The sequence below is a fragment of the Gymnoscopelus microlampas genome (assembly GCF_963454915.1).
Source record: "Gymnoscopelus microlampas genome assembly, chromosome: 16".
Classification (NCBI taxonomy): Eukaryota; Metazoa; Chordata; class Actinopteri; order Myctophiformes; family Myctophidae; genus Gymnoscopelus; species Gymnoscopelus microlampas.
In genome coordinates, this window is record NC_139953.1 from 25,461,827 (window position 1) to 25,486,903 (window position 25,077).

Here is a 25,077-nt window from a genome sequence, read left to right on the forward strand (position 1 = left end):
TGAGTGTTTGGTTGTTAATACAATCTGTTAATTGCAATTTTTGTATTTGATGGTTTGCACTGGAGGACGCTATTACGTATCTCCATAATACCAACTTTTGATGTTGAATACTTCTGTGGAAAATCCAATGAACAGAGTAAAACATAGGTTTACACGAAGCCAAAAGTACAGTTTCATTACATTTCATTTAATAATTACAGATTATTTTACAGCTCGGTCTTAATCAATAAATATATTTAAAAAACATGATTTTAAATAATAGAGAATGGAAACAGATCCATGAGACAGTTTTCAGCTGAACGCCTGGTACTGTACAGTACATGCACAGTGAGATGTACTCTCCTCCTCCACGTCTTGAGGTCAAAGTCAAAGTGAATTGCTCTGAGAGAGCTTCAAGTTCCCATTAAGCATCATTTTGTAAAACTTACATTGGGTCATAGTCAAGGAGAATAACCTCAGACTCAGAGGATAATGATTCTGCAGTCAACATAAGTGGTTGTACTTGTATAACCTTACTGCACCACCTAAATATGGCTTATGGTAAATGTGTTGTCTGCCCGTTCAAATGAGCAGCTAACTTTCTCTGTGCCAATGATAGGCAGCAAGTGAGATACAAAGGAGACTCTTTGTGTCTCCTTCCGGAACCGCTGCCGATCATCAAATTATTGGCTTAGGAATGCGTCAAAAACAATAAAATATCCATGAATTCAAGTCTCCATGGCGTGACTAATCGATAGAAAAAAAGTCATTTTGGGGGTGACGTCATTAACCACTTAAACCACATATATACTGTCAATGTCTTTTGTTAGTATCTATGCATAATTTACTTATAAAGCTGTGTATTATAAGACAGCCCTGTGACTAACAGAGAGTTAGAGGCTGAGGCCTGAAAGGATAGCCAGAAGTTGAACCTGAGGAGAACACAGTGACTTCGCACTTCTGATTCAGGGCTATTATGGTCCCTTAGTGTGACCACATCTGAAGGCTGCCAACCAGCACCTGACCTAGGCTCCTTAATGTTGGCCCTTGTAAGGTCAAGACGATCGCATGATAGGTGGACTGGTCAGTGGGTGTGATATTAATAGTGAGATATTACGACAGCTGTCATCTGGGGTGTCTTCCGATATTGTGAAATAAGTGCCCATCTGTCTGTATATAGGGAGACACAGAAGGTCTCTGTGTCAGAGAGATTGCTCCAACGCACCCGATGCCTCAACCCGCTGCAAACTACTAACCAACCTGTATACTGTGTTCAATTGTTTGGCAATAAACTCGAGGTTAAGTTAACTCCCAGAAAAGCATTGTCTGGTCTACACATTTCTACAAGTATCCAGGAAATACATCCACAATTGGCGTCATCGAACAGGATAACGACTGAACGGAGGTTTGGCGGCTGCAGCGCTCTCTCTCCGATCACGCCTGCCAAGGCAAAAGGACGTCCAAAGAGAATTTGAACAGGTCAGAATATATATATATTTTTTTTATATATATTTAAGAAAATGTATGATTTTTTTTTAACATAAAAAATATCAGAGTAGCACAGAGAAAGGGGCCCTGGTGGATGTGGGAGGGTGGGGGGGGTTGTAGCTCTGCCGGCCGTCCGTTCTGCACGTCGTTAAAATTACTGTAAGGGAGAAAGTATTTCTAGCAGCTGCAAGCTGGGAGTAAAAGGGATGAATTGTACTGCAGGCTGGGAGCACAAGAGAGCAAAGTCTCTCTCTTTTGAGGAGAGATTAATTAAAAAAGAGTGGTAATTTGAGCGTTAAATCCTTCAACAATAGAATAGGAAGGTTGCTGTACACTCTTAAGTAGAAGGTTTTACAAACCTAAATACCTTTAGAAGGTAAATGTACATTTGCAAGGGTAGATAGCATATCTAAGGGATCCCAGACCGTACATTTAAATATTGTAAGGCCATCTGCAAATCTGCAAATTGTAAGATTCGACAAGACTTGCTCTATGTTTAAAAGTAATGTTATGGTTAACAATAACACAGTGCTACAATGATGTCCACTTTCATTGAGCAGGATGCTCCCAACTCAGTGCATGCATGACAATTGTAACACATGTTGTACAGGAAGCTACAAAGTGACGTCACTGCTTAAATGACTACTAACAGCTTTAACCAGCACTGGGAAGGCATCCCTAATTAAGTGTCGCACAAAGCATCACACATAAACAGACCATTTACACACTCAGCAATTTGGCACCGTGCAAAGAAAAAGTTGATAAAATTAACAAATTGATGTAAAAAATCAATTGGTTGATCAAAAATCAATAACTTGGCACCGCGCCAAATTTCTCAAAAAATATAGTACCAGGGTACTTAGTATAAAAACCCATTTGGGGTAAATACCCACTCAAAATCTGGTAAAAAATGTATTTTTCTAAAAGTGTTAAAAGTAAATCTGACACATAGATGCTCTGTAATTTCATAAATAAGGCATTACAGCCATTTTTGGGACATTTAGAGCAAAAAACACAAGTCTTATCAGCATGTACTGCTAAGGAACAAGCTGCTATTTGCAGACACCAAGTTGCCTTCTCCAAGTCTGACATTCCATGTTTATAAGTTATACCATGTCACCATATGATGGACAAAGTTAGGAACTGCACACCTAATAGTGCCAATATGGTCACTGATCCAATATAAATGCAAAGTGTTACATGTTACAACTGCGTATAGATAAAATGAAAATATGCAAATTACAGATAACAATGTACTCTTCAAGCAGTATATAAAAAACTGTTAACCAATTGTTTAAAAAATAAATGAATAAATAAATAAATCAGGTAATAATTCATAAGAGATGTAAAATAAACTGAGTAATTGCCCTAAATTTAAGAAACAATGGTATAAATTAATAATAAATGTATATTCTGGACCAAGCTAAGTGTGACAAAAAAGTGTAGATATTGCAAGAGTGTAATGTTTAAGCTTTAAAAATGTTTAACGACCAAACTTACATGCATGTGACATTCCTAAGGATATATGTGACAGTTCAAAGTAAAAAGGAATACATAAATATTATATATATATTTCCTGCCCATAGCATAAGAAAGGTATAATCTAATGTTCTAACATTATTGTCAATGATGCAGGAAAAGGGGCTGGTGAGTACCTGACGAGGTACAAGCATAGCATCAAAGGTCGTGAGTACAAGCAAACAGACAGTTAAAGAAATAATAAAGAAATAAAAATAAGACAGCGTCTTCTAAACAGTAAATTACCCCAAATGTCTCAGTTAAAAATGTAATGGGTGTTATGTCGCAAACCAAAGTAGAGTTTGTCTTATGTTGCTGGTACTGTGGCGGAAAGGGGCATATACAAAGGAATTGTCGGAGCAGGAAGCCTCCCAAAGTACATAAAAAGGGGGGTCTGAAATGTATTGAAACTAGAAAATCTGGTATCATTGATTGGAATGTGGTTGGTCCTATGGGAATATTATCCGTCAAATACATACCTCTAAATGACAAATTAAAGTTACAACCAGGTTTGTGTCAGCAGGAAGCATTAGAAAGCATGAAACGGTTAATGGATAAAATAGAGAGAAAAGTAGGAATACCTTGCGATAACATACAGGTACCGGAGGAAGAAAAGTCATCAGTGGACTCTACTGAATGTGAGGAAAGCCCACAAACAGTAGGATCAAGGATCGTAGATACTGTTTAAATCCCAGTAAGGGTTATTAATACAGAGGCCACCACACAGTACATTAACACTGTTTAGGTAAAAAAATGTATAATGACTAAAAGGTAAAATAATACAAGAAATGCATGCATCGGCGTTAGTCCCTGATAGATATATAGGCAATAGGATAACTAAATCAGACTAAAAATATCAGTTATAACTTAATTAGTTATAAAGGAGGGAGATATTTGTTTGTTTGTTTTTTGATTTATGTTTTAAGAGGTGTTCATAGTAAGGTATTTCCGGGAACTTTGCCACATAACAAGGCTAAGTGATAAGCAAGCCCAGGAACATTAACACCTCTATGGTATTTCCGGAAGCACAGCCAAAAGACATAAGATACCAAAGAGATATATATATATATACAAGCATGAAGAGACGATAGAATTGTAAAATGCATTGATGTATTTGACTGAAAACTGTTAATATTAATTAAAAATGGTATAACATAATGCTAGTAACTCTCTCTATGTCCTCTAGAAAATCTGGGTCAGAGGGACGGTACAAAGAAGACTAAGTGAAAAATTATTGGTGTCCAATACAACAGTTTGAGAAATATTAAAAAAAAAAAAAAAAAGAATAGAGACTAACAATGTTTCTGATTTGTTTAGGAAAATCATCATATGGGAGAGGAGCTGTAAAACCAACAGACAGACAGGAAACACAATATTCACCAGGAATAAGTAATATCCAATTAAACAAATCAAATACAGAAGGTATATTAATTAAAATAGGATAATGGATCTCTCTGTCTCTCTCCCCCTTTTGTTGTTTTTGTTTCTAGATGGTGTCCATACTTCTAATGTGCCACGAATCCTCAAACAGCCCCAGAATGTCAAGGCTTCCGAAGGCTTCCACAAAAGTAGGATAAATATTTACACCCTATATTGGAAGCATTCAATGCACACAGAATAGCGTAATATTTAAGGAATATATATTATGATATTTAATACATTTGGAAAGGTTGTGAGTCAAGCGCCAGTTTTCCACCTGCTGCCTATAGGTTTTCAAACTATGAAAATCAGATTGCCTGAAGAAATGTAAAGCCGTCTACTACCCAGCGGTCAAGGACACATACAATGACCTGGGAAGCACATCAGCAAATCACGTGCTGTTATAGGCATCCGACGGAAGAGGTTCGTTTTTAGCCAAGTTCCGTCAAAAGGGGGGCTGCCAACATAGCAAGTCCGTCACTCAAGGACAGAGTGGTTGCACGGGTGGGAAGGAAGAAAGGCCCAAATGATAAAAGGGAGGGGGAAGAGGAGGGGAATGCACAATGCAGGGTTCCCTGGATCACGAGGACTATATTGTCCCACGTGATCATGTCCCGATTCCCGCCTCTGGCCAGACATACCTGCACAGCCACAAGGTATCCATTACACTTGCTCAAAGCCGGCCTATATAGACAGGTTGATTCTCAGGCAATACAACCCACTGTCATGGTTTAGGCAGTGACGGAAAACTGGCATTTTGAAAGCACCATATGGTAAAGGAAAATGATGTGTTTTTTGTGAAATAAAAAACATTGACCAGGAGGGTACCCAATTGACACTAGGAGGGTGCCAAGTATTGATAAAGATATTTGGAATAATTGCAAAATTGTGTGTGCATTGATAGGGGGCCAGAGTGATAAATAATATGATAACATTAGGTAAACATCTGTGGAATGGCACACGAGCTATAGGGGCAATGGGTTGGATTAAGGGGAGGATGGGAGAGCAAACTAAGAAAGCAAGAGAAAACCTAGATAAAAAATAATAATCAATATATATATGGGACATTAGCTTGTAACGTAAATAATGTTTTTGTTGTTTTTTTTCTTTTGTTTTCAGTCAAATACACATGCGTTCTAGCACAAAATAAAGGTGGATAAAGTTACACCAGAACTAAAGTAAAATGTTATACAGGATTAAAACCTAGAAGAAAAATTAGCCTATATGACATGAGATAGGTAGGTAGAGTATGGCTAACCGTTTCCAAAGGTACATGATGACATCAAAGCCAGTACCTGAGAGGACAGATCCAACGAGTTGGTGTGGACGTGTCCGCTGTAAAGAGGGTTTGCATCACAAGACCGGACATGGGGCTACAGAAAGGCCTACGGTCATTGGTGACACAGACATCATAAGCAACCCAAGATGGGAGCCCCAGGTGCAAGTAACAAAGGACATCACGTGGACAGAAATTCTGTCACGCACACAGGCTCCTACCAGGACCAGGGTGGCCTGGTAGTGGAGACTTAAAGACAAGAACTGTCTCCCCAAGGTCAGTGGGTGGATGACACGGATCATCTCACTGTCTCCTCAGAGAGGCTGAGTGGAGGACAAAGAAGATTCCACAGGAAGAGATGTGGTAACAACAGTCGGGACAATCGTTGTCAACAGAACTATGGAACTTCAATCACAGAATCATCAAATCGGAGATAACGAGGGGAGTAATTTCGCGAAGTAAAGCGTTCTTCAGCGCAAGAAAAAAGCGTGTTTCAGACCATCGACCTTCCAAGAATGTGATTAATTTATCTGTCATACTAACAGCAAAATGGGACACATGTGGCGAAAAGGTATTTTAGCCAAGGAGGGAGGTGAAAGGAAAGATAGGCAAAACATTTTAAATAAAGAAAATGACATATTAGTTAAGGAAAAATGTAATCCAGGATGTTTTGGATGTGTTGTCTTCATCACAGATTCATGAAGATTATAACACTGGAATTGATGGAAAAGGATACGGCGGGACAGTCAAACCCAAATTGTCACAACTGACCGCCCCCCAAAATTGATTTCTCAGCGATCACCCCACGCGACAAACGGTGAGCTAAACATGCAGCACGAACAAACTAATTGACTTTGTCGTGATTTGTTCCTGTTGCATACCTCTCAGGTGCGCGTCGGTAAGGTCCAGAGTCAGATCACAGGTAAGAGCTTTAACTGCTCAACCTATTTCTGGACAAATGGTTCAACCTTATGAACCCGCGTCCGGATTTGAGCCCCGTCTGGGACTCTCTCCGGAGGGAAAGTGACGCTGATACTACTCAAGGTGGACCTGACAATGATTAATGCCAATACAAGGGTAGCATGAGTAATCTCAGATTCACGGACATGGATCTGAAAGGGACATAGGAGGGTGTTGGCGAATCATTGTCACACTGAGAGTTTTTGCTATGTTTATGATTTTATGATTTCATTATTTGAAGTGATTGACCCTTAGGGGTATTGTATTATATTACGGGAGGAAATGAGTAATTGCTAAATATAATGTAATGATTTATGCCTAGAAAAAATTGAAACGGCATTGCAGTAAACGCATGGAGTGTAATGTAAAGATTGTATCATATACAAGTGTGAAATAAAAATGTTATTGTTCTATGGAAAATATTGGAATACAGACTAAGATGACGTAAGGCTCAAAATAGGCTAAGGAATTTATTCAGTAAAAAACTTAACATTTATTGAGTAAGACGGTTAAGAAAAGGTATTCAACAGGAAAAACACATCAGCCTCTTTTGGCTGATGATGTCACAGGTTTTCATCTAAACAAAGAGTACAGTAAGAACAGCAGTTATTAAAATAGTGAAACGTTTTCAATGCTAAACCATGGTTATCGTGGTGCAAGGTGCCCATGAGAAGGATTCTTCTCATGAGCTGCTTATGCCATAGATTCGTAAGAATCCCGGTGGTAACCGGGATTAGGAGGGTATGTCAATGTCTTTTGTTAGTATCTATGCATAATTTACTTATAAAGCTGTGTATTATAAGACAGCCCTGTGACTAACAGAGAGTTAGAGGCTGAGGCCTGAAAGGATAGCCAGAAGTTGAACCTGAGGAGAACACAGTGACTTCGCACTTCTGATTCAGGGCTATTATGGTCCCTTAGTGTGACCACATCTGAAGGCTGCCAACCAGCACCTGACCTAGGCTCCTTAATGTTGGCCCTTGTAAGGTCAAGACGATCGCATGATAGGTGGACTGGTCAGTGGGTGTGATATTAATAGTGAGATATTACGACAGCTGTCATCTGGGGTGTCTTCCGATATTGTGAAATAAGTGCCCATCTGTCTGTATATAGGGAGACACAGAAGGTCTCTGTGTCAGAGAGATTGCTCCAACGCACCCGATGCCTCAACCCGCTGCAAACTACTAACCAACCTGTATACTGTGTTCAATTGTTTGGCAATAAACTCGAGGTTAAGTTAACTCCCAGAAAAGCATTGTCTGGTCTACACATTTCTACAAGTATCCAGGAAATACATCCACAATACGTATTTGACTGGGGTCCCCCAGGGGTCTGTACTTGGTCCTCTCCTTTTTTCCCTCTTAAATACATTTCTTCACCTGAAATAGCCAATCTACATTGTGAGCTTGTAGATCGGCTATGTTCCCCAAATGTTTGCCTGTCATGACATGCCCAGGATAGGGATGCTGCTAGGGTTCATGTGGTTACGCTGAATATCTGTTGTGTGGAGGTATAAAGCACTACTGTAGAAACACCATCACAGATTGAAATGCACACAAACACACGCGCGCACACACGCACACACACACACACACACGCACACACGCACACACGCACACACGCACACACACACACAAATCAAATTGCACGTGAAACCAGAAGTGGGTGTGACAGGGTGATAGTCAATCAGCACGTTGAATGACTTCATATCTCACACACTCAGCCAGTGAAACTAGGCGGTCGAATGGCTGCTTACTCACACCTGGCCATAACACTCAGCCAGTGGTTATTACGATCAGTACTCTATCCATCAACCCTGAATGAGCCTCGCTGAAATCCTGGCTCCACAATAACCTATACGCTCCCTTTTACTCTTCAGGTTGCTATTATTACATGTGGCACCAAAGCCGTTAGCCATCTAGAAGTGTGTTCGTCCATGTACTAGTCTGTATGTACAGTATGTATGTATACTGTACGTATGTATGTAGTACTCTATATGTATGTATTTAGGTATGTACGTGTATGTATGTACTGTATATTTCCAAATAGTAGCCCTAATGCAAATAGCCGCCCACTACCTAATACCCGCCGGGGGTCTGACACCATTTTGTATTTTCGTATTAAAAGCCCCGTCCAAGTAAACGCTGGGGCTATTATTTGCAGTTACTTCAGCCTAATTTGGGTCTGTGTAAATGCCGGGGCTATTATTTGCAGTTACTTAAGCCTAATTTGGGTCTGTGTAAACGCCGGGGCTATTATTTTCAGTTTCTTCAGCCTAATTGGCCCGGTGCAGGCCGGTGCAAAAATAAATAAAAGCCTGCTGCAAACAGCCGCCTGTTTCCTTTTAAACACCCGGGGTACAAATCGATTTTGTGTATTAAACGCCCGGGCTACAATTTGGAAATATACGGTACATGTACAGTATGTACAGTATGTAGCCTATGTATGTATGTTTGTACGATATGTATGTATGTATGTACTGCATGCATGTATATGTGTGAGTATGTATGTCCCCCAAATTGTCAGTCTGTCTGCAGCCGATCTTGCAAAACACCAATTCGTGCCACATTTTTTGTGCATGCTGCGAGTAGGCCAACAAAGTCAGTCCCCAATTCTTTTAACATTTTGTGTTTTCATGAATTCATAATCTCAACCCCCCCTTCCCTCCATTTGGGCTGACGTCTGAAATCATCTATATGACATCTTCAACCAGTGACATTTGTTTGACCCCCGTCGCTGGGCCTTGGGCAGTACATTTACAGCCACATTCCAATTCCTCACACGCCCTTCGGGCGCAGAGTTTCTGTGTGGTTAACACAGAAAATTGTTGGAACATTTTTGTAATTGTGTACATGTAGTGAGCAATGCAGGTGTTGTTTTGAGTAGATGCGAGTTAAGAATTTTATATGCAGAAGGGTAGTTGGTGATGGAAATACTGTTGCCAGGTTTGGCGAGAACAGTATACACACACACACACACACACACACACACACACACACACACACACACACACACACACACACACACACACACACATTCTGGTAGAAAGATTCCTGCCTGCTCCTACCGCATGTCATGTTGTATTTATTAGATGCCGCTGTATTTCTCATATATGAGCTGTTTGACATGGATTCAAATCTAGCCCATACCATGCACAACAAGCACGATTGTATGAATAAAGATAAATTAATGTGTTGCTTCAGTAGCTTTGATCACTGTTATTCAGAATGATAGACTATAATTATAATGCACTTCAGTATCTCTGCAGTTTAATCAAATGGGCCACTTTCACTCTCAACCCGTTAAACACAGCATGTAGGCATTTTAGGATATGAGCGCACAGATCAAAGTTTTGTCTGCTCTAAAAAAAAACTTTGAAGTCCGCACACGGCACAGCTTCTATTTTAGACCCCATCTCCCGGACAGTGTAGTCATGGTTTATCCCATTGCCCGAAGAGACGGTCCATCCAATAACGGAACAGATAGGCAGTCAACACTTCCCGCGGTGACTGTGTGAGTGTAGAATCAATGGAACAGAGGGGGCCTGGGGGCGGAGAAAACATATCTTGCGGCTTTGGAGGAGAGCAGATCTACAAGCTCTCAACATGTCTCGCTGCAACGCGTTGTGGGCTTTTTGGATTAAAAAACAAAAACAAATATAGCTGCAAGCAGCGATAATACGGGGCCAGGAGAGAGAAAGAGAAATGATAATTCCTTTAACAGGTCAGTTCATGAAAGTCCTTGCGGTCTTGTTTCCAATGAGGGCCTGTGAGCAATTAGGGGTTAAGAGTCTTGCTCAGGGACAAATTTCATTGACACATTTGCTGACCTGGCCTGGAATCGTACCTGGGGCAACCAGAGCCTCTGGCTCCCTAACCACTCAGCTATGGCCGCCCCTCAGAGAGAGAGAGAGAGAGAGAGAGAGAGAGAGAGAGAGAGAGAGAGAGAGAGAGAGAGAGAGAGAGAGAGAGAGAGAGAGAGAGAGAGAGAGAGAGAGAGAGAGAGAGAGAGAGACGGAATAGATTGAAGATAGAAACGGAATAGATTGAAGAGACAGAGAGAGAGACATGGAAACGGAATAGATTGAAGAGAGAGAGCCATGGAAACAGAATAGATTGAGCCATGTTTTTTGCAATTCAACTTAAATGAGTCTGCATCAAGTGAGGCATGAACCGGCAACCTTGCGGTTGTGAGGCACTCTTAGGTAGCTGCAACACTACCTATAGTGCTATAGCTTTGTCCAGGCTGATATTGTCTGTTGAGGATTACAAACTCTTGCCTTCTGTCATGACCCAAGCCTCTGTTTCACTAACACTAAGATCACTCGTTCACAAACCATTTACCAATGAAGAAATTGTACATCTCCTCAGAAGCAAAACTAGTGAAAGTAGCCGATCTACAAGCTCACAAACCATTAAAAGTTGTCAGATTGTACATCGGCTATTTTCACAATGAAGTATGTTATACATTGAAAAAACATACTCTCATTGCTATCTGAAAAGTTGTGAGATTGTAGATCAGCTATTTTCACAATGAAGTATGTAAAAAACACTCAATTAAGTATTTCATGTTATCTTTAACAATTGCAGATGTATTCATTGATAGTCATGTTGTGTGAAATGCAACTTAGATGAAGTCTGCACCAAGTGAGACTTGAACTTGTGACCTTGAGGTTGTGAGACATACACTTAAGCGGGACGCTATTGGACCAACAGACAAACCTCGGAAAAAAGAGATCACACTGATCATACAGTTTCACGCAAATAGCTAAAAAATCCTGGGTTTAAGTGTTTTTCAAACTGCTCAAGATTGCGGACAATCTAAGGGCGGTGCTTACTGGTCAACGTGATAGATGTGTTCCTCATTAGTCAAGGCACATGTGTAAGCAGGTCTAATGGCTGTCGGCCAAACGAGGCATGACTTTTGCCTGTTTAAAGTTTCAATTTTCAAAAAATTGCTATAGCGCCCCCGTTTGACCAATTGGAGTAAGATTGGTTTCAGTGATATTTGGAATGGCCCTTTACATTTCTGCAAAGTTTCAAAGAATGGTAAGTCTGCATGTATGTGTTAGGGGCAGATGAATAATTGTCATAAAACTGCAATATTCATTGGCTCATTAAAGCTTCATTTTTTCACTTATGGAAGATATTTTGCAAACGTTTTTTGGTATAGGTCCAAAGTTCATGTGTAAAAAGTTTCGTGCAGATTACTCAAAAATCCCAGGAGGAGATAGGTTTTAACTGTTTTTCATATAATTCGAAATGGTGGGAGATCTAAGGGTCAGAGGTCAAAAGTCAGAGGGTGAAAGTTGTTCAGCATGAGGAGACGCATGTGTGTATTGAAGTTTTATGGCTGTAGGTAAAACAGGGCATGAGTTGTACCTGTTCAAAGTTGGCATTTTCAACTGAGTGCTATAGCGCCACCTTTTGACGAAAGATTGTGAGATTTATTTTTTGATCGTTTTTCATGACCATCTATCATATGGCCGAGTTTCATAAAAAGCGTATGCACGGTTCAGCCAGAACTGGCAAAAACGGCAGAAGAAGAAGAAATGGAATAATGCGAATAACAATACGGGTCCATGCTGGAAGCCTGGCCCCGTAAAAATCAGAAAACGTTTAAATAAAACGTGAATAAAAGAGTGTGCGCCATTCAGGCGTCTATGTCATCAACATTCACAGGGAAGTCAGAGATTCACAGGGAAGTCACACCATTATTAAAGTAGGCTGGATGAAATAAAGCAACAGGGGGCTGAGTTTTCAAATTTGCATTAATCCCAAGATCCAAAGAAGTTGTGATTTCCAGATTTGCATCACTCCTTATAGTGATGCAGAGTTATAGAAATGATTCTCACTGTACAATGTTGAGACATTGAGAGAGAGAGAGAGAGAGAGGGGGGGGGGGGACAAGGCAGTAGATGACCGGCAGAAACAGATAATTATAGCAACAGGCATACAGAGACGGGGGCGAAAGAGAGACGAGACAATTGGCCAATTGCATGCAGTCAGTCAAATGGCAGTAGTGCTGCAGTGTAGGCCTACTGTATGTAATGACACAGACTTTCAGTAAGCTCAGGCCTTAGTTTCAGTAAGGCCTTTGTTAAAGGAGTAGTTCACCCAAAAGAAATACTTATTTTCTATCAATTATACACCCCATGAAGCCTTGAATTCATGGACTATTGTTTTTTTGCATTCCTGAGCCAATAATTTGATAACCGGTCATCGGTCAATAAGAGACTCAGTAGGAGACTCTTTGAGTCCCTTTGAGTCTCCGCCGGTCATCAAATTATTGGCTTGGGGTGTGTAATTGATACTGTAGAAAATAAGTAATTTCTTGTGTGAACTACTCCTTTAAGCTGACACTACGCCTTGTCTAAATAGATGTAGTATTTACGTAGTATTTCCTGAAACCACTTTACCACCAAGTGTTAATTTAACTGTGGAAGATACTGAGTTCAATTAACACTATTAACAGTATTTTCTCATCACAGGATCCCTGTGCTTGCCAGCATCACAGACAGCTGCGCAGCCGATGAATCCATTACAGAGACGTGTTGATTTTGTTGAAAAATGTCTGTTGACTGCCTTTTTTCACTTAAGAAAACTAAATAAAAACTAAATGAAAACTAAGCTATGATGACCAAAACTATGACTAAATATACTGACAATTTTGTCAAAAAATAAAAACTATAGACTAAAATGTTTGGGAGGGACTGGTGGAGAAGAGATCCAGTAGAACTACTGTAGGACAAGTCATCATGGGTGCGCGTGGGTTCGGTCACAGACCGAAAATAGTTGATCTACAAGCTGTGACGTGTTGTGAGCTTGTAGATTGGCTATTTTCGGCATGCAGCTAAGTGAAAATCCTTTTGATGCCATCACCGCCTGCCAAAAATAAATGTTAGATTTCGTCAACTAAAACTAGACTAAAAGTTAACATTTCAGGTGACTAAAATATGACTAAAACTAAACAGAATTTTGTTCAAAAAACTATGACTAAAGTTCGACACTGTTGAGACGTGCTCTCTCACCGGCAGAGGAGTGAGTGCACAGAAGGCTTTGCTAACTCAGCTACATTCAGTATTCATTTACTCTTATTCCGTCTCTGAACAGTGCAGTTTCCTTTCTATTCCCTTCTGTCATTACAATAGCATGCGAGAGGATGTTGTGACACCAGATGCGGTTGCCTCTTTTAATGCTGACCTCAGGTTTTTGTTTAATGCCAACCTCAGCTTTTTGTTGCGGAGTAATGGGCTGAACTTTGTTCCCCTGTGTGCACTTGTGTTTGCAGCATACAGTACATGTATTTGTGAATTGGGCATGTGTGTGTGCAAGTGCATGTGTGCACACAAGTGTGTTGCAAATTGTCACTGTCGGACAGAAACATTGTTTCTACTGTACATATTTCAACGTTTCATGTTGTTTCATGAATCAACTCAAGACGTGTTGCATCGCGATGCGTTGTGACCTTGTAAATCTGCTATTTTTGCACTTCTATCACACTTAGAAAGTGAAAGTGGTTAAGTGTGTGTCTATGAGTTTTATAAACATTGAACCAATAAAAAGTATTAACAAGAGCTTGGGAATAAATAATAACTACATTGGATCCACTGGAACACAATTTCTGAAAAGTAACCGTTTTGGACATACAAGGTTTCCGCCCGACAGTGACGATACAGTATGTATGAAATCTGAATATAAGGACAGAATTTGAGATGATTTCTCCGTAGAGACATGTTACCCCATATTCTGCTTTGGATGCTCTTCTTCATGCTCCACACAGTTTCTGAAAAGCAATTACAATGTCATGTCCTTAGCACTATAGTCTAGTCTCCCACGTCTTATCGCCCAACACCCATTCCACTCTGTGCTCATAAACATTTCACGCGTCATGGCACTGAAATCATCCTCCTGTTTTGGCAGTGTGCTTTGCTTCAAGCCACTGCAATGACGTGCTGTCATATAGTCTTGCAAGCTAGTTACTGATCCAAAACACATTCGTTTTTCTACTTTAAATGGCTGACAAAATTGGAATAATGAGAAAGACGGAATGTTTTTACTGTCAGGGCAGGCTGTTATTTTCACATGGAAATCCTACTGTGTCTGAACTAGAGCATAGCTAAAACAAATCTTATTTTTAAGGATCACTTCACCCATTTTCCACCTTATCTTCATACAGTATAATGATGGCACAATTTCCATCCACTCAGTCTCTCATTGAACAGGTCAGAGACCTGCCTACCAAAAATGTATATTAAGTGAAGTGATGAATCATGATGAGTCATGATTCATCACTTTGCTTAATATACAGATTTTTGCTTTTTTGTTATGGTCATGATTCAAAATTCAAAATTATTGGGAAATTGGCAAAAAATGGTACAAGACTGTGTACATATCTTAAGAGTGAAGGAACCATCCCATAATAAACCATTGCGCATATACATTTCCAACAATCTGCAACTTTGTAACTCTTAACTGCTGTGCTGCCTCAGGGCGACTGTAATTCCCCCACGGGATGAATTAAGGTATCTATCTATAAATCTATTCTCAACGTCGGGTCCAGGGACCATCAAGGGTCCAAACGGACCCTCCTGGGTCTGTCACTCAGAGTTATTTAACACTGAGGATTTTACACTGTAGACTGGTGTCCCAAAGAAAACAAATGTTATCAAACGGGGGTCCGTGGGCCAAATTCATATCAACCTGGGGGTCCTTGAAATGAAAACGGTTGAGAATCACTTGCCCTACATATCACCAATGATTTGTGTGCAAATGATGGTACCGGTGTCTTTGGTTGCTGTATACATGTACATTAGCAGCATGAGCTGAGCTATGTGGTTGGCTGTATGTTCTGTAGCAGTGTAAGCTGAGTTCTGATTAGTCCATTTTTGGGGGGACAGAGAGACAGAGATACAGAGATGGAGACAAACAGCAACACTGTAATTCTGTCTGAATCAATTTGCAAGTAAATTACTGGCATTTTCCGGCAGAGTGTAGAAATTGCTAAGAGCCTCTGTATAATTTGTTGGTTGTTATAGGCCTACAATACATCTGTGTTAAACTACTGTTGCCGACTTTGCTGTTAAAGGACGTAAAAATGGTTTTGGCTGGTGATCTGGGATTGCGTCTGGGATTGGGTTAAACCAGTATCTTGTGATTTTTCATTATTTTGTGATCAATCTTACCCAGTTGATTTATTCACACGCTTGTCCAAACCTTAAATGCCCTCTAAGTTGACTTGATTCTGAAAGATGTTTCTCTGCAGCTTTTTTTTTTGCAATGACCTAAGTGGGATCACTTAGGGATCATGCATTCTAGCTTGGACCGTTCTCTTGGGCACATTCGCCCTCGCCCATTTGTGGAGAATATGGCAAAGGATGACTCATCTGATCATTTCACTTTGACTTTTCTGCCAATGGTTTTTGCACACTGAACTCTCAAATGTGCATTTGACTTTGTAATGAGGGGCTTATGCACTGCAACCCTACTATAATGCTTTATTCATCTCTGCTGTATGTAATTGTTGATGGACTGTTCTTGACAGTCTGATCACATCCTGCACTCACTTCACAGTCACCTGAGCAGGTATTTTCTGAGGGGGGCAGAGAACAAGTGGTGGATGTGAATTGCACTCTGTCCTCACCTCAACCGTTAACATTTGGGATCCTTCAAGGGACCATTTTAAGTCCTTTGTTCGTCTTACTATATTATGTTAATGCCATGAAGTCAGCCTGTGATTATAACCTGTTCCTTTTCGCTGTTGATTCAGATCTCCTAGTCTCTCATCATTTCTCACTGGAAAATGAGACATGGCTTTTCCTTCCTATTACATTTAGAAACATGCATGGCTACAGTATGGACTTTTCATTAATAGACTTCAGTCCATTTTCTTCAAATAATTGGCTTAGCCTTTACAAAAAAAGCATCAAATGTTTCATCATTTTCATTGAACTGAAAATCCCAACCAGGTTGCCAGAGACGGCAATGTCACTGTACATTTCTGCAAAAGCCTTGAACCCATACTTTTTCATCCCAATAATGTTGCATGTGCACCGGCCTAGATGTGGACCATGTTGACTCAATCCTAGAGTCGAAGTACATAATAACTAAACCTATCTGTAAACCCAACCCCTAACCATAAACCTTAGCCCTAAACGTAACCTAAACCTAAACCTAAACGTTGACATGCTACTATGTTTCAGTAGTTTGCATAAACAAGAGCTAACATTATTCTGTGGCAATTTTATTGGGTTCTCACTTTCTGTGATGTGAAAACCTTTTTCAATCGCCTTGCCAAAAGTCTCCAACAGAGGAAATAAATTAGGCCCCAGGGGGGAAAACAATAGCAAAGTTCAAAGCATTCTCCGAAGATGTTTTCTTTTTCTTTCTTTTTTTGACAGTTGAACTAATCATGCCGATGATTACCCCACTGACACAACTCTGAAAGTAGATCCACTGAGAAAAGGAGGGAAGCAATAGTTTCTCTATAACTTAAAAAAAAAAAAAAAACTCCTTGATGTATTTTTTCATTTTTTTCAGTTTCAGTGATCTGACTGATTTAATAATGTTTAGTTTAGCAGGTCACATAGAATAACTCAAACTGTTGTTTGTGTCTACAGTAAAGAGTGAAGAACACAGTTAGTGAACAAATCACATGAATCAAAAAAAGAAAAGAAAAAAGATGGAATGAATAATAAAATATTTGCTATGGATTTTCATTGAAAGTATAGCGGCAACCAGGGGGCTTTCATTGCAAAACATGTTCAGCGATGCAGGTAATTACACTTTTTTCAACATTTTAGCAACTGAAAAATACATTGTTGACAAAGTAATTCACGTAGATCACTGGGATCTTCATCAGGTTCTTGAAAATAATTTAGCTACTTGCATGTTCAGTGATGCAGGCAATTGCACTTTTGACAATGTTTGAGTAATGAAAAGCAGATAGTATCAGAGTGCTTTGACTGAAGAGAAGAATCACATTGGCAGCTGTGTGTGAATTGACCACGGTTGACTGGAGGTGCCCCAGACGGTCTGTTGCCCACTCAGTGTTGTTGGCCAGATTATGCAGTAATATACTCACTGAATTTGTGATTTGAGAATAACTGCATTGCAGTTTGAATCTGGGATGAATCAAAATAAATGATCACTTTATCTCTCCTAACAAGCATTGTTTGGTTGTCATGCAGCAGCACAGAAAGAAGAAACACTGGTTGTATACTACTATGTATGTAACCCTAACCCACTGTCAGAGTTAAATTAACACTGAGGATTGTACAGAGTAGATTGGGGTCACAGAGATAGAACATTTATAAAAGTAATGGGTCGCAATCAGGCCAGACAGCGCAGCATGCAAGTGCGGGGAGCTTGTGCAGATGGCCGACCACATAATCACCCCCTGTCCCCTGTGTAGACCACGTTCGGCGTCGGGCGTCTTCAGAGTGGGACCGGAGACGAGGGGGTCGCTGCACGACACTGAGTTGGTCATCTGATGACGATACACAAAAGAAGAAAGAAGATGCCAGGTTGTAAGTGGTTAAGTTTGTCTTTGGGTTTTATAAATATTTAACTAATGAAAAGTATTAACAAGAGCTTGTGACCATTGGAACGCAGACACTTCTTTCAATTTCTTGAAAAGTAACAGTTTTGGACAGATATTAAAAGATTGAATCTTTCGGAGGAAGAACAGTCTGCCCAACCCCTTTTTACAGAGGGAGTCAGTGTTGGTACGCCAGTCCAGTCAATGTGTGTGTGTACAGTTGTGTAAATGTGTGTAGAATTGTGTTGGCCCTTAAAACTCCTCCATCTCTGATCTCATCCTGGCACAGCTAATGGAGTCAGTTGCCTATACTGTCTAGAGGGGATAGATTAGCAATTAAGGGGCAGGCCTCGTTGTCCAAGCAATATTGATTCAGACAGTTGATGAGACAGCCACATCATGCATTTGTAAACACACGGCCGGCGAATGTAAATGTCTCATTTGACAACTCCCCAATGGATGCTCGTGGTTACAGAGAGGAACACTTTCGTCTCCATGCATTTACTTCCTTGAATCATAGCTAGTAGCTATTCCTCCATATCAAATATTTGAACAACCCTGAGGCTAGCTCAAATGTACTTACAGTATGTTTGACACTAGTGAAGAGTTTTGGGCAACCAAACAAATGAGAGGACAGTTCTCTGCTGAGAGAAGTGTTTTTGCGCTGTCTCAGAGAAACTGTGTTGATTTAGCTGACAGAAACTTTCCCTTGTGTGCTTTCATGTTTGCTTGCAAGAGAAGCTAGATTGAATGTAGTTACGCCTGAATGTTAAGAGTAAAAGGAAAGAAGCAGTAGACTGGAAGGCATTAAACGCTCAAAGCTGTGGGCTTGTTTTCTGTACAGTAAGGCCATCTTGTTGCTGCAATTTGATATGTGTGTTATACATTGCATAACGCCCAATTCACACCAGCAGCGCCGACACTAATCCACAACACTAAATGTAAATTGGGCGTGTCTGAAGTTATGAGTGACAGCCTGTGTGTCTGCTATCAAGGTGAAGAAACAGACTGTATGGGAATAGCGCATTCTGAAAACGACCTCTTCTAGACATGATGATGATGTATCTGTTCCCTCCAGGCCTGTCTTTGACAGCTGGCTCACCTTAAATATCCTCATCAAGGCAGAGTTCAGATGGAGATCATTTACGTGGGTTTCATGTTAGAGTTCTCTTGCATGAGAAGACAAAAGCTCAGCTAAAAACCTTTGCACGCTCTACCCTCAAATCTGCACTATATAATTTATTTCAGCTTCTGACAAAAATCCAGAACAGTACATCACTTAATACTGCTCTTAGACACCGTCTACCTTACTGTCTACCTTACTCCCCCCCCCCCCCCACTCACTCTCTCTCTCTCTCTCTCTCTCTCTCTCTCTCTCTGTCTGCATTTCTTTCTCTCAGCAGGGAAGGAATCATATGGCCCACAGGAGCAAAAAATATTTGCAGTGACTCACCAGTCAAGTACGGCGGAGAGGATAAGTGGAGAAAATAACAAGGCTACCCTCTATAAGGACTATTTTACAGGTAGACACAGTGTACATATCTTGGAGTGCTTCATTGAAAGGATATATGTGAATACTTTGAAATTATTGAATGGCCATGTTTGTATTTTCGCTACTTGATGGATAGTAAAGTACTGTAGATTTGCAGATAAGAGGAATCATGGTTTGGTGGGTGCTCACATACAGTACATGAATGAACAAGGCCACTGATCCCTGGTGACCTCATCTGACCACTTTTTATAATGTGCACTCTTGCTGCAAATGGCATGCTCATCTCCATTCACTCTTCTCCACATTGTGCGCACAGAATACAATCAAGATTGAAATGTACGGGGGCACGGTGGCGCAGTCGGTAGCGCTGTCGCCTCACAGCTAGAAGGTCCTGGGTTCGGTTCCCGCCAGGGACGCTGTGGGCGCTGGGGGCGTGTTCTCTCCTCCACGTCATCGGCGCCCATACCCTAGGTGGGGTTGGCGAAAGGGCCTACTCTGTGTGGAGTTTGCATGTTCTCCCCGTGTCTCCTAGGGTAGTTAATACCCTCACAAAAACATGTAGTAATCCTGGTCACTATACTGCCTCCCCCTGGTCAGCCGGGGCGCCTGATGGAGGAGAAGGGAACTGGTTGGAATAACGTGTTCCTTCCACGCGCTATGTCCAACCAGGGAAACTCCCCCCTGTCGGGTGATAAGAAGCGGCCTGCTTGCTCCTCATGCATTGAAGGAGGCATGAGCTTCAGCTTGGGCTCTCCCTAGGCTGGCAGAGGGTAGGTAGTGCCCAGGATTACATAGGCAATTGGCACTGGGTGAAAAAAAAATGTGGGTTACAAAATCGTGGGATAAAAATTATAAGAAAAAAAAAAAAAAAGATTGAAATGTACTTCAGCTGTGTGAGAGATAAGACACAAATTACTGCTGGAATCCTGACTTAAGTTCTTTAACCCTGACATCTCTATTTTGAGCACGTCATTATGGATGAACATTTTCAGTGAATAAATAAATACATTATATTATATGATGTGCTATAGTGGCTGGTTTCCCTCAGTTGTCACCAACAGTGATGTAAAGGAAAACCTTAATTGAAAACAGGTGCACCTCGTTGACCTATCAAGGTCCTGTCTCTTTCTATTTCCCTAGAAGCTCTAGCTGTAAATGGAAGCTCCCCTAGAATAGAATTGAATGGGATGTTCAGTGTCTTAATAGACCTCGACAGCGATTTGCGGAATTGTTGTCGTAACAATATAATGAAAATTTCCCACGAGGCTTCTGGCTGTAAAATGATGTGCTCCTGGAGAAGCCTCTCGTCTGTATGCAATCAATCTAGTGATGTCATGGAGAAAATACTTCACCACCTACCATTCTAATATGTAGCAGCAACGTCTCTGATTGGTGCTACTCTCGCTACTCTGGAAATGTTATAACAAAAGATTTAAAACATCCTCGAAAATCACTACCAATCAACTACAATATTTTAGAACTCTATTAACAATAAATAGAATATTATTAAGACAAAGAATAAAGCTAAACGATCGTTTTGGCTGGACGCATTAGAAAGGTTTGCGCAATAGCTTATGGGAGAAGTCGTTCCTTCATTCTTAAAACTTGCCAGTAGCCTTGGAACAGCTGTCTGTTGGTTCATATTATCTTCTGCCAACTAATTAAGTTAGCTGTCATCAATCGGTTTAGCATTCTGTAACTATAATGAGATTTGATTTCTGACTTCCTAATAACTACAGGACATAGCTGTATGTATCTACAGTAGGTAGCTACATATCAGTCTCTGGCCATACTGTCTAGAACAGGTTTTACCTGTATGTATAGTATCTGTGTACATCTGTCTCTTCAAAAGTAGATTCTATACACGAGAAGTGTTAAGTTCGATTGTAATTGAAAAACTATGCATGTAAAAAGTTATTTTCAGAGTCTCATTGAACATTGTTCATATGAAGCACTTTTGTACTCATCATTTCAATTTGGTCAAATGAGTCTCAGACCGTCACCACACATTAAGGCATTCACACAAGCAGCCAGCCTGTATCGCTTGGCTTCACCACTGAACACTGCAGTGTGATTTGTGAGGCTTCATTCACAAACAGCATAATGCTATTGATAGTTCAAGAGTGGACAGGGAGGCCACGCCATTGCTAGATTTAAATGTATGTCTTGTTGGTATGTGGAAAGCTGTTATGATTATACATTAGTAACCATTAAACACATTTCTCAGCATGCATCATTCTGAAATGCAGGGTTATCGGTCATCTCTAATGCGTCTATTCTCAATAACTTGATGATTGGTCACACAACAACTGTAAACCGTCCCTGTACCCTGTATTTACTACTGTACATACCACAACATTGTCACCGGTCCACTGTACCTACTACTCAGCACCATGGACAGCTCACATTGCATGTGGTTCAGAACCATGGACAGAGCTCACCTGTCCAGCACTACTCAGCACACAGACTGAAGATGTTGAATAGGCTCTATGCACAGCAGCCATATTGGACAGAAATTGGGCCCCTTCCTTGCTTCCTTCACAGGTGTTACCAATGACACTAAAGAAGGCTCTGTTCCATTTAGTGTAGCACAGTGGTTCTCAAACCTTTTAATTTCAAGGACCCCCATAACTCTGAGAGTGTACAAATGGAACCAAATGGACCCGGGAGGGTCCATTTGGTTCCATTTGTACACTCTCAGAGTTACAACCTCTCAAGGAACCATGAGGGTCCCTGGACCACACTTTGACACCCACTAGTATTTCTAGTGAGCCAACATGCACAATATCAGCACCCTGACTCTGTTTGACCAGAATGGAACAGAGCCTTCATTAGTATCATTGGTAACACCTGTGAAGGAAGTCAGAATAGGCCCAATTTTTCTCCAAAATGGCTGCTGTGCAGCCATTTTGGAGAAAAAGGCAGAGCCTATTGTAGCGCGCATGTCTCAAAACGTGAACATTTTCTAATCAGCCTCATGGTGGCACTATAACAGGCCGATTCGTGTTTTTACCTATAACTGCACCGATCTTTGTAAAACTAGTTTTTTATGTTTTAATTTTTTCATAGTGAAAAAAAGTAGCCTATTTTCAATCTTTTTGTAATAGGGCTTAATTGGTTAAACACACTTGAAACACTCACAGCTTCCAAATATCAACCCCTAAAGACTATCAGATGTTGGCCATCTACGAGCCCACAGCAATCTTTTACTGTTTGTATTGTTGATCTCCAATCTGCTTTCATAATTCATCTTAATTAAAAATGTATGAACACCCTCATGCACAGTGGTGGAAAAAAAACTAAGTGCATTTTAAGTACTGTACTTCAGTACAATTTCAAGTACTTTTACTTTACTACAATTTAGTTTTTACAACTATACTTACTACACTACATCTCAGAGGATTGTACTTTTTAGTGCACTACAATTATAATTATTATTCATTATTAAGTTAATTTGTGGATTTAGATTATTAAAACAAAACGTACTGTACATTAACCCCGTAAGCCCCGTTGTATACTTTGGCTATTTGAAAATAGCTATTCTACAAGCTCATAGTGTGTTGTGACGCGTTGTGAGCTCATAGATCTGCTATTTTTGAATTTTATAAGATGTTTAAAAAAAAAAAATTGTGATGAGTACTTTGATGACAATAACTTTGATGACAATACTTTTTTACTTTTACTCAAGTAAATACAGGACTTAACTTATTAAGTATTTTATATATTGTGATATTGTTGCTTTTACTTAAGTAAAATAATCAGAGTACTTCTTCCAACAGTGCTCATACAGTACGTGAGCACTGTACCGTTTTTTAATACAGATTTTATGAAAACACTATCAATTTTGATGACGCACTCTACAACCACAACTCATTGTTGGTGGGCATTAATGAGGACCCCGACTTCCTGACGCCCCTGCTGCATTTTGATTCCTACTTTTATCTCTTTTATCAATGTTTGGATTCTGGGAGGCTGAATATCAACTGCAGGTCGACATTTGCACATGAATGGGCTGCTGATTGTTAGAGGTGTGGGGTGTGTTTCGTGTGAGTTGCTATCACAGTCACATATGAGGAAAGTGCACATGAGGTCACAACTGCAGTGTTTCCTAAATTATTGTGTATTCAATTTACAAATGGTGCAGCATGCAGGTTCTGGTTTATTTTTACCTCTTTATTTTTTACTGTATTCAAATGTCCTTTTTTATTGTGTTTTTTTGCTGAATAGGTGTTTTATATCAAGGAGACAGGTATTTTTTTCTTCCTTTTTGCTGAATTCAATTTTATAATGAGCTTCCTTTGCTTAATGTTTATGTTAAGCATAATGAATTGCCTTGTTGAAATGTGCTGGCCTTGCCTTACTTATATCTCTATCATTAATTTGCTCCTTGTTGCATCTTGGGAAATACAAGCAACCGAAAATCTATGTGATATTTATTAGTAAAGATTGATTGATTGATTGATGATTGATGATTGATTGATTGATTGATTGATTGATTGATTGATTGATTGATTGATTGATTGATTGATTGAAGTTTGTATTGACAAAAATACATTTGTACTTAACTGTCAAAGGATAAGACCCAGTAATGCTCGACAGCATATTTGCATTGTGGTCCTTTGATTGTGTGTAAATGTAAGTAAACTGATTCCACCTGATTCCAACTGATTCCACCTCCAACAGCAGTGAGAATCAAACACAGGACAGCTAAGAGTCAAGAACAAAACCAAACCAGGTCTCTGTGGTAACAGTGGCACAAAGATAATGTGTTGATTGATTTGATGAACTGGTCGATGCAGGTAAACAGAACAGCCTAGATTACCGCCAGGGTGTCATATTGTATCTGCATTATCATCAGAAAATCCACTCAGGGGAAACCTGCATTGTACAAGTGAAATGCTACACTATGTAGTCAGAACACCATGAACTATAAACACATCCCTGTAAGCACAGTAAGCAAGTTCCCCATTTTATTATTTGTGTGTGTGTGTGTGTGTGTGTGTGTGTGTGTGTGTGTGTGTGTGTGTGTGTGTGTGTGTGTGTGTGTGTGTGTGTGTGTGTGTGTGTGTGTGTGTGTGTGTGTGTGTGTGTGTGTATGTGTGTGAGTGATAGAGAGATAGTGCATGCGTGCGTGTGTGCATATGTGCGTGCGTACAGTATGTTTCATCTGTTTTGACCTAAATGGCAGGCAGCAGTGAAATCTAACAGCCCTGCGCCATTCGTCTAACAGATGTGAGTGTTTGATGTGAGCGTTCATAAAGTGGTTGGTCCAAGCTGCAATCCAAATGAGAAATTACAAACAACGCATTTGCAAATTAGAAGAGAGGCACCACCATACATCAATCTGAATTATTGGCCCCAAGTCAACAGTGTACAGTTGCTTTATGTGTTGTACAACTCTTTGGAT

The 25,077-nt window shown here is 40.2% G+C and overlaps 1 protein-coding gene across 1 annotated transcript in view; it reads left to right on the forward strand.

Annotated features, from left to right (window-relative positions):
* Positions 1 to 5,680: 5,680 nt before the first annotated feature.
* LOC311062909 (potassium channel subfamily K member 2-like) overlaps positions 5,681 to 25,077 on the forward strand; it is a gene marked incomplete at both ends in the record, with an annotated part of 73,104 nt that continues 53,707 nt past the window's right edge. The window contains 2 exons of the mRNA XM_084082128.1: positions 5,681 to 5,848; positions 6,569 to 6,602. Of these exons, the coding sequence (XP_083938254.1) occupies positions 5,681 to 5,848; positions 6,569 to 6,602 (202 nt within the window). The remainder of the gene's footprint in view (positions 5,849 to 6,568; positions 6,603 to 25,077) is intronic.